Source organism: Cebus imitator, unplaced genomic scaffold (genome assembly GCF_001604975.1).
Source record: "Cebus imitator isolate Cc_AM_T3 unplaced genomic scaffold, Cebus_imitator-1.0 Scaffold29, whole genome shotgun sequence".
NCBI classification, from domain to species: Eukaryota; Metazoa; Chordata; class Mammalia; order Primates; family Cebidae; genus Cebus; species Cebus imitator.
In genome coordinates, this window is record NW_016107344.1 from 8368701 (window position 1) to 8379907 (window position 11207).

The 11207-nt window shown below is 34.7% G+C and overlaps 1 protein-coding gene across 2 annotated transcripts in view; it reads left to right on the forward strand.

The window, feature by feature from the left end:
* PIBF1 (progesterone immunomodulatory binding factor 1) overlaps positions 1 to 11207 on the forward strand; it is a 233993-nt gene that overhangs the window by 139882 nt on the left and 82904 nt on the right. The window contains exons 14-15 of one of the 2 annotated variants that reach the window (XM_037736793.1): positions 7359 to 7461; positions 8291 to 8490. In XM_037736793.1, the coding sequence (XP_037592721.1) occupies positions 7359 to 7461; positions 8291 to 8413 (226 nt within the window). In that variant the 3' untranslated portion in view covers positions 8414 to 8490. Of the gene's footprint in view, positions 1 to 7358; positions 7462 to 8290; positions 8491 to 11207 lie in introns of those variants that run through there. The other variant, XM_017523632.2, reaches the window with a different exon arrangement.

The following is an 11207-nucleotide window of genomic DNA, read 5'->3' on the forward strand; positions in this document are numbered from 1 at the left end:
GATCCACTTGCCTCAGCCTCCCAAAGTGCTGATATTAGAGGTGTGAGCCACCGCACCTGGCCTTTTGCTTTTAATTAAAAAGTTTTTTATTTTAAAAAAAAAAAAAAAGTAATGTCTGTTTTTATTTTTACTTTTTAGAGATGGAGTCTTGCTCTGTTACCCAGGCTGGAGTGCAGTGGCATGATCTTGGCTCACTGCCACCTCTGCCTCCTGGGTTTAAGCAATTCTTCTGCCTCAGCCTCCCGGGTAGCTTGAATTACAGGCGCCTGCCACCATGCCCAGCTAATTTTTGTATTTTTAGTAGAGACAATTTCACCACGTCACCCAGGATGGTCTCAAGTAATCTCGAACTCCTGAGCTCAGGCAATCTGCCTGCGTCGGCCTCACAGAGGCACTAGGATTACAGGCTTGAGCCACTGCGCCCAGCCATGTTTATTTTATAAAATTAGAAAATTACTGGTAATCCTACCATCCAAAATAACCACTTAGAAATGTATACAGATACATATACTTTCTTACTTATTTAGGATATTATTGCTTATAACTTAATAGTTTATTATATAGAATTCCATTCTAAACATTTTCTTATGTCATTGGATATTCTTCAGAAATATCATTTTTAATGGTAATCCACAATGTTAATTTTTAGGACTTCTGCTTTTGAGTGCTATATTTTCATTAATAAATTGTATAGTTACTGAAAAATATTAGTTGCCTGTTGCTACCCAGGCAATACCACAAAATTAAAATGAGAAAATGGATGTGAAGTACCTGACCCAGAGCAGGTCTTCAGTAAGTGCTAGGTTGTTACACCAATTGATGTGTTCTTAAAGTAAATTACATAGTTAATTTTAGAGGAAAATCCAGGGTTCTGAAATCTTTCACTAGGTACAATTTGAATTTTCATTTAAGACAACATTGTTTTAAAATTGTACAGAAGCCTCTTGAAATTAGTCGGGATACCCCCCAAACATGAAACTAGTTTTGAGATTCACTTTCTTTAATATCAGTCCGTTTCTTAAGACATAATATTTTAAATCCAATTTCCTGTAAAATAGTAGCACAATTTTTCTAGTTTGAAAAATAACTCTTAAAAATGCCTTTTAAATGCATTATAAGGTTACTCACATTTTGAAAGTTTCATGGAAATGTGAATAGTAACTAAATTTTTTATTTTATTTTATTTTTATGAGACAGAATTGTACTCTGTTACCCAGGTTGGAATGCAGTGGTGCCATCATAGCACACTCTCAACCCAAACTCTTGGCCTGAAGTGATACTCCTTCCTTGTCCTCCTGAGTAGCTAGGCATGTGTCACTGTACCTGGCTAACCTTTTTATTTTTTATTTTTTGTACAGACAGGGTCTTGCTGTGTTGCCCAAGCTGGTCTTGAACTCCTGGCCTCAGGCAATCATCCCACCTCAGCCTCCCAAAGTCTTGGAATTACAAGCATGAGCCATCACACCCACCCCTATTTTTTAAAACTCTGAGACATAACTATAGAAAGTTACAAGGGCTTATATGATTAAAATATAATGGGCTCTCCTTGACTTAACTTGGAAATCTGAAGTAATGTTTTCATTTCAGTTGTGATTGTTTTGAAAATAACAAACAAGACTTTCTGGTTACATGTTTTGGCTATGCTCTTTAACCTGCCAGGCTAAATGGTGACACCCAGGCACTAATGTGGTCTTTGTGTATGCCTCTGTGTTTGTTTTGGCTAATCTGAATTCCATTAAAACCTTCTTTGCTTCCCACTTCTAAGATCCCAGACTTATAAAAAGGATCTGCCTATAGCACCAAATCACTCACCAAAGCAAAACTTCCAAAGATTGACAATGCCCAGTATTGGTTGGGGTATGAAGAAACAAGAGGTACGAATGAGCAGTAGTTCATTCATTCCATAAATAATTTCTAAATACCTCATTTGTACTAGGTATTTATTGTTGAACTTAACAGTTTTTTATATTTCTTGGATTCAGATTTCTTACCTGATATGTAATAAGAAGTTTTTTCTTCCATTCTGCAGATTGTCTTTTCACTTTTTTTTCTTTCTTTCTTTTTAGACAGAGTCTTGCTCTGTTGCCCAGGCTAGAGTGCAGTGGCGCAATCTCAGCTCACTACAGCCTCTGCCTCCCAGTTTCAAGTGATTCTCCTGCCTCGACCTCCCTAGTAGCTGGAATTACAGGTGTGCACCACCATGCCAAGCAAATTCTTGTATTTTTAGTAGAGACAGGGTTTCACCATGTTGGCCAGGCTAGTGTCAAAACTCCTGACCTCAAGTGATCTGCCTGCCTCAGCCTTCCAAAGTGCTGGGATTACAGGTGTGAGCTACTGCACCTGGCCCTTTTTTTTTTTTAATGACAAAACTCAAATAGTTAAAATATTTTTACTTTCTTAATGATGCATTTTGAAGGCCAGAATTTTTTATTTTTTGATCTAGTCCAGTTTATCTGATTTTTTTTATTATTTATGCTTTTGCTGCCCTGAGAATCCTTTGCTAAATCCAAGTTTGTGAAGATTTACTCATATGTTTTCTTCTCAAAGTTTATAGTTTTAGCTTCTGTCTTTAGGTCTTTGATCCATTTTAGTTAATTTTTAGGTGTCTTATGAGGTAAGGACTTCGTACTGTTATTAATGTGGCTACTAGAAAAGTTTAAGTTACATGTGTGGATTGCATTGTATTTCCATTGGACAAAGCTGACCTAGACCAGTGGTCTCCAAACTTTTTGATACGAATTGTGATTAGGAAAATACTTGAGTACATACTCAACAATATATGTAAATGTATTCATATTTATTTATAGATTATGTATGCGTATGCTATCAAATATGAATAGTGTGTACATAACGATATAAAACCTACACAAAAAATGAAAAGTTAAGATAATGTAACATTAAAATAAATGTAAATAAAAGTTCCCACAGTTCAACAAATAATTTTGCACATAACTACTTTTGAAGACTGATGGCCTAGATTATTATTATAACCTTCTAAATGACGGTAGTCTTCTTCCTGCTGCAAGCCATTCTGCGCGCTGCTGATAGAGCACTCTTTCTCAAGTGTGGACCAGATCATGTCATGCCTAACCAACTTCAGGATAAAATCCAAACATACAAGGCTTTTCATAACATATCTCTGCCTATATCTCTCTAGCTTCAACCCTCACCATGCATCATGTATTACTGATCTATACTATACTACTTAGAATTTTCCCTAAAACTTCATTCTCTACTTAGACATTTCCCTCTACCTAGAATGCTGTTTCTCTGCTTTTTCACTAGATTAGTTAGTATTAGTTTTTATTCCTCAGTGGTATGCCTTTTCTTACCATTTAGCCTACTACGGTAATTTTTAAATTTGCCTATCTTCCTCAGTAGACTATTAGATCTTCTAGGTAGGTATTTTATATTCTCAGTGCCTATGCAGATTATAGGTTTTTATGAATGTTTCTTAAAAGGAAGAGTTCATTAATGTCTTTTTTAATGAATTAATGAGTATGTTTCTTCTCATTCACCCTGCTTTTCAGTAGTCATTGATATTCATCAGTAAGAAAAAAATAGTAATTTCCTTTTATTTTTGTTTTTCTGGTTTTTTTTGAGACAGAGTCTCACTCAGTTGCCCAGGCTGGAGTGCAGTGGCACAATCTTGGCTCACTGTTTACTGCAACCTCTGTCTCCTGGGTTCAATAGATTCTTGTGCCTTAGCCTCCCAAGCTGCCGGGATTAAAGACTTGTGCCACCACACCCAGATAATTTTTGTGTTTTTAGTGGAGATGGGGTTTTGCCATGTTGGACAAGCTGGCCTCAAACTCCTGGCTTCACATGGTCCACCTGCCTCGGCCTAATATTTTTTACTGTTTTTGTTTTACTATAAGTATTATAATGATGAAAAACAATTGTATTTCTTGTTTCTGCTGTGTTCTTTTTGCTTAAATATGTCTTATTAATATTTCTTTTCATTAAATCTTAATATAATTTCTTATATCCTTAATAATCTTAATAAATCTGAGTTAATCTTTTAATGAAAGATTTTATATTATCGTTTATTCTTTTCTGTGTGTGTGTTTGTACTACATTAGTGGGCTAAAGGGGTCTTTTAGGGCAACTGGGAACTTTAATACCATTTCTAATATATATAAGAGGAAATGTGTTTCACTGTCCTTATAACTGACTTAGAGGTGAGCTTTAAAATGTGAACCCCGTATATATTAGAGGCCAATTGTACGGTGGTGTCTTCTATGTTATTATCATTATGCATCATAAATGACATCAACAATCATACTAGTACTCACAGCTCTTCCCATTACCATCAATTCTCAGAAAGTTTTTCTCAGTAAAGTTATACTATAAACTAATAAAGCACTATAGAGCATATTTGTAAGCAATCTGAAGACACCATCTTTCCTTCTATTTAGAGTTGATTTTCCTTGCTTGGAATCCCCCAGTCAAAATCAGGGAAATTCTTGTTTGAAGAAAGTGGTCATGGTGTTAACACTTCAACACTAGCATACCAAGAATTTCTTGAGTCAGTGTTTTATGATTTATGATATTTTTATTGATAAGTAATGTCACCATATCTGTATAAGAACATTATGCAATTCCAAAACAAAATAAAAGCACTCAAACCAAATGAACAATTTAATATTATTAAGCTTGCTGTCTTCAAATCATTATCTTCTTCAGAATGTTGGTGATACATGACCTCTGCATCTCATTATTTTCTTGCACCTCTTTGTCTTCTATTTCATTCATTTGTAACTCTGTTTCTGTGTAATTGCATTTGATTGTGTTTATTGTTCTATACTGAGTATACACATACATGCTCTACACCTTCAACATACATTTACTGCAAAATTACCATGTTTAAGCGACCCTAGTGTCAAGTTCTGTGGGAGACAGAAAGATGAAAAAAGTTACACCTGACATGTGTGAAGGATAAGAAAGAATAAAAAATAAAGATAGCTTGAAGATTTTTTAATTAACCTAATAAAAATAGAGCTAATGATAAACTGATGTTTGCAAACATGTAATAGAATCAACAGACATACAATACAAAATTCTCATTAGGACTTATTTTATTTGTAGAAATCTTACTATTTTATCATCAAATTGGAGAGAACTTGATATATTTATATTGGGAAATGAGGAACAGTATAGTCATAAACGATAAACTTCTTAAAAATGTATCAAGAGAGAAAGTAAATTAGTGGTTCCCTAAGGTTGAATGTAAGGAGCAAAGGAGAAAGTTGGAATACGGGGAAGATGGAGAGTGAGTGGTATGGACACAAAGTTTCTTCTTGAGATAATGAAAATACCCTAAAATTAGATTCTAGTGATAGTTGCACAACTCTATACTAAAAACATTGAATTGTACACTTTAAATGGGTAGACTTAATGATAGGCAAGTTGCATATCAGTAAAATTATGTCATTAAATTTAAAAAATAAAAACAAAGACTATATGCTTTTTCCATCTCTAATAAAAATGGAAAGGATAGAATTTTAAATCTAAGCAAGCAACTCAAATCACTATATAAACTTTTGCCAGAACTCATCTTTTTTACTTGGTATGAGTTCTTAGAAGTAAGTTTATAGGATGATCTTTTTTTTTAATTTACTTTATTGCATTTTAGGTTTTGGGGTACATGTGAAGAGCATGCAAGATTGTTGCATAGGTACACACGTGGCAGTGTGATTTGCTGCCTTCCTCCCCATCGCCTATATCTGGCATTTCTCCCCATGCTATCTCTCCCCAACTCCCCACCCCCCACTGACTCTCCCCTATTTCCACCCAACAGACCCAAGTGTTTAGTGCTCCCCTCCCTGTGTCCATATGTTTTCATTGTTCAACACCCGCCTGTGAGTGAGAACATGCAGTGTTTGATCTGCTCTTGTGTCAGTTTGCTGAGAATGATGCTTTCCAGGTTCATCCATGTCCCTACAAAGGACACAAACTCATCGTTTTTGATGGCTGCATAATATTCCATGGTGTATATGTGCCACATTTTCCCTGTCCAAGGATGATTTTTAACACTATTCATTATTATTATTATCATTATTCTTTTTAGAGACAGGGTCTCACTGTGTTACCCAGGCTAGATTGCAGTGACACAGTCCTAGCTCACTGTAACCTCGAACACCTGGGCTCAAGTGATCCCCTCATCTCAGCCTCCCAAATAGCTGGGACCACAGCCGTGTGCTAGCATACCAGCTAATTTTTGTGTTTTTTGTAGAGATGGGGTCTCACCATGTTGCCCAAACTGGTCTCAGACTCCTGGCCTTAAGTGATCCTCCTGCCTCAGCCTCCCAAAGTACTGGGATTACAGGCATGAGCCACCAATACCTGGCCTTAACATTATTTTTTAGAGTTTTGTCTGCATTTCTTTATCTGATGTTGGGAAATATTAAAATACAATAGAATTATTTCTGCCCTATGATTTTATTTAGAGCACAGTTACCTTTTTGTCATTATAAAACATCCATCTTGGATTCCATGGATTCCACAATTCACAGATTAATAGGTTAACTGATATAAAACATGAAAATGCGATAAATATGACAACGTTAAGTTACTGGAAATACAGAGAGGGACTTTGGAGCAACATGTCTTCTCAAAATTATTAGCAGTTCTTTAAAGAAATCCGCCACTTCCCCCCACCATAGTTAAAAGGAATAGATTTTATTAAAATTATTTCTTAGAAGTAGAATTGAGATATTTCACATGTAATTTTAAATATTGAAGGCCAGTGCAATAAGTTATGGTAATGCAGAGCATCAGAGGGAGTGATTTTTTTTTTTTTTTAGTACAGAAGCTTGATCTTTACTCTAGACATTCTCTAAGTTTTATATATCTTTTTCATCTCCACTTTCAATTAAAAACCTCATTTTTGTTTTATATTATAACACGCATTATGTTGTTTGAGGTAAACTCTGATACTTCTCAAAGTGATATGGTAATTATTTTTGTAATATTTTAACTAATTTTCTGGTTTGTTGTAATTGGAAAATATTTGTAAAAATGGAGACAAGCTATAAATTGCTGTATTGTGGCCTTTTCAAGCAAGTATTACAATGTAACTCTTCACTTTTATAGCAAGGGCTAAAAACCATAACTGCAGTAATCAGTATATCATGGTTATGTTCCAGAGATTTAAATGTTGTTACTTGCATAATTCTGAGTTGTGGGGTATTGGTCTTTCACTACTGGTACCTGAAAATATTTGACTCTATATTTTTTCTGTTAATATTTAAGTATAACTAGAAAATAATATCTATTTTGAAGTATATAAACACATTTTGAATATTTCAGGCAGCATTTCACTTTTAAGCTTTAATTTTCTCATTTCATTTGCCTAGTGTTCACTTGGCAAGAAGAGTCCTTCAATTAGAGAAGCAAAACTCTCTGATTTTAAAAGACCTGGAACATCGAAAGGACCAAGTGACACAGCTTTCACAAGAGGTAAGTAACTTAAACAAAAGTAACCCATAGGAAGAATCACAGTATTAATTTAATTTTTTGTAGCTCTTTTTGTTTTTCTGAGCAGTTTTAAAATAAGCTGTTTGTACAAAATGATTTCACAATTTATGAAACTAACTGAATGTTAAGGCCAAAACAACTTACAGCATATGGCAAAACTGAGAACAAAAGGGAAGTTAAATGCCCAGACTAAGTATAAATGCAGACTAGACAAACAATGCTTTGATTTCTGAGAATATCAACTGGTGAAACAAGTTTGGCAAACTTTGGTGCCATTTTCAGTTTTTTACTAATCATTATTAAAAATAGATTTGGTTTTTACCTCTGTGTTTAATGAAAAATTACTTTTTTGTTAAATTTAACTTTGTTTACACTTTAAAAATCAGGTTGATATTTCTTCTTTTTCTTAGCCTTATGGCATTTAAAGACTATATATTTATATACATTTTACATAGCATTTTTAATCATCTTCTGATGTCAAGATCTAATTACATTTTTCTGTAGTTTTGAAATTCAAGTCATGAAACAATTAAAACCAAAGGTACTGCTTCACTAATGTTCCTTTTATTTATTTATTTAACGTTCCTGAGTGTCAACATAAGAAGTTTTTTCTGTTTTGTTTTTGTTTTTGTTTTTATTTTTGAGACAGGGTCTGGCTTCTTCGCCCAGGCTGGAGTGCAGTGGCATGATCACAGTTCATTGCAACCTCCACCTCCCAGGCTCAAGCGATCTTCCCACCTCAACCTCCTGAGTAGCTAAAACTATAGCTGTGCACTACCATGCCTGGCTAATTTTGGGTTTTTTGGGGTAGAGACAGAGTTTCACCATGTTGCTCAGGCCAGTTTTGAACTACTGGGCTCAAGTGATCCACCTGCCTATGCCTCCCAGAGTACTGGAATTAAAGATGTGCCACTGCATCCAGCCAAGAAGTTAATATTTTAAAACTTTTACAAGTTATTTATCTTACAATAAAGGGATTTTTAAAGACATGCATTAAATAACATTAATATATGTCATGTATTCTTTATTCTCTTAAGGATCTGATTATAATCTTTACACTGTCTTTTAATACTATAACATTAGGAGGATCTTTATTCTCAAATTTCAAAAGACCAGAAATATTTCATTTTACTGCAGTACCTGACACATAGTTAATATTCCGGGTAGACACAGTAGTGTGTTGGTAATTGTTAACAACCAGGTTTCCAAGAGGAATATGAGGGACAGCTCGATTTGTAGCATACGCTTGTGTCTGTTGTATAAATATTCGCAGCATGGCTAACTTCAAACTGCCAAACCTAAGGTTACCCAAGATGGAGTAAAGAGTGTCAGCAGCAAACTAGTACTTAATGTTTGCACCATACAGATACAACAGACATGGGTAAACTCAAGCGCATAGATAATAGTAAAATAATTTTAAATTGACAAGTTTGATTATTTTTACCTTTGTTTTTAATAAAATGTATTTTACTATAAATTTAAGTAATTTAGTAATGGTAGTTGTGTTAGACAGCCAGCTCACAAAGTTCCAAAAAATTCTCAAGATTCATTAGTGCCTCATTCTTTTCATTGCTGAATAATTTCATTGTGTGGATGTACCACAGTTTGTTTATCCATTCACTTGTTGATGGACATTGAGGTTATTTCCAGTTTTTAGAATAAAGCTCATATGAACATTCACTTACAAGTCTTCGTATGAAATAATAGAGAACTCCTTAGCCAACTCCAGAACACCACTGGGTGAAAGCAGAAAAGATAAATAAATGAATAACTAAAGAAACAAATGAACCTCTGTTTGCTAATATATTGTACACCCCCCCATTGACTTTAATTCCGCAATAATTTTCAAAAATATTTTTTAAAAATAAAATATTAAAATACATGCCTTCCTGAGCATTTCAGTTAATTGAAATAAGAATTTCTAAATGTGAACTGGATGCAGTGGCTCCTGCCTATAATCCAGCACTTTTGGAGGCCAAGGTGGGAGGGTCGCATGAGCTGAGGAGTTTGAGCCTGAGCTAAAAATTCCTTTATCTCTAAAAATAAAGAAGCCAGGTGCAGTGGCTCATGCCTGTAATCCCAGCACTTTGGGAGGCCAGGCAGGTGTATCACTTGAGGTCAAGAGTTCGAGACCAGCCTGGCCAACATGGTGGAACCCTGTCTCTACTAAACATACAACAATTAGCTGGGCATGGTGGCACATGCCTGTAGTCCCAGCTACCTGGGAGGCCGAGGCATGAGAATCACTTGAGCCTGGGACGCAGAAGTTCCAGTGAGCCCAGATCGTGCCATTGCACTCCAGCTGGGCAACAGAGGGAAGCTCTGTCTCAAAAAAAAAAAAAGAACAAATTTCTAAATGTGAACAAACTTCTATAAATTGTTGGGAGAAAGTGTAAGAAATGAAATGTTAAATGTTCCTATAATTAAGTATCATTAACTTTGTATGAAGCCATTTTTAAATAAGCAATGGCTTATATTGAGAGAAAGACTCACATGCTGAAATATTTATGATATGAAAAGGTATGGTACCTGGAATTTGCTTTAAAATATTTCATGAGAAAAGGAGGAAGGGCTCAATAAAACAAGAATCACAAGATGTTAACAATGTTTGAAGTTCGATGACGTTTACATATAGGTTTAGTACTCAGTTCTGTACTTTTGTGTATGTTTGAAAAAATTTCGTAAGACATTTGGAGAAAGAATCAGTAACCCTATATTAAAGGATCTATGCCAACTTCAGTATATAACTTTTCCCTTAAGATTGAAAATAAAGTATTTGAAGTATTCCATGGATTTTACTTTTTTCTGCTTCACAAAAATTATATTGCTTACACTGAAAATAATTATATAAGCTAGCTGAATGATTAGTATTAGTATTAGATTGCCATTATAGCAATAGACTATTCATAATAGATGGTGAAATAATAGAGAAAATTCTCTCGGGATCTCTATTCTTTATTTTATTTTATTTTATTTTATTTTATTTTATTTTATTTTTGAGACAGAGTCTCGCTGTCTTACCCAGGCTAAAGTCCAGTGGCACGTTCTTGGCTCACTGCAACCACTGCCCCCCAGTTTCAAGTGATTCTCCTGTGTGAGCCTCCTGAGTAGCTGGTATTACAGGTGCATGCCACCACGCCGGGCTAATTTTTTGTGTTTTTAGTGGAGATAGGGTTTCACCATGTTGACTGGGCTGATTCAGGATCTCTATTCTTTGGATCAGGTTAAATATTTACATCAGTTTGGCCTTTTTGATAATAAACAGATAAAACACAAATAACTAATGTTAGAATTAACATTGAGCTAAATGCTATTCAGATGATGTCTGAGGTTATGCATAAGTGAACTGATAAAATGACAATGCTAAGTAATACCCAAAATAAAAACAAATGCTCCCCTTTTTAGCAGCTTTATTGAGATATAATTGATAATACAGTAAATTGCACGTATTTAAGGTATAATGCAGTTTAACATTTGGCACATGAATATACCCATGAAACTATCACCAAAATGAAGATAATGAATACATACATCTCCCCAAAAGTTGCCATATACCCCTTTGGAATTCCTCCCTCCCAACTCTCCCAATCTCAGTCCCTAAGCAACTACTGATTTACTTTCAGTTATTACAGATTAGTTTGCATTTTCTAGACTTACATAAGAGGAATCATACAGTGTATATATACTTTTTTAAATCTATCTTCTTTCACTCTGCATAATTATTTCAA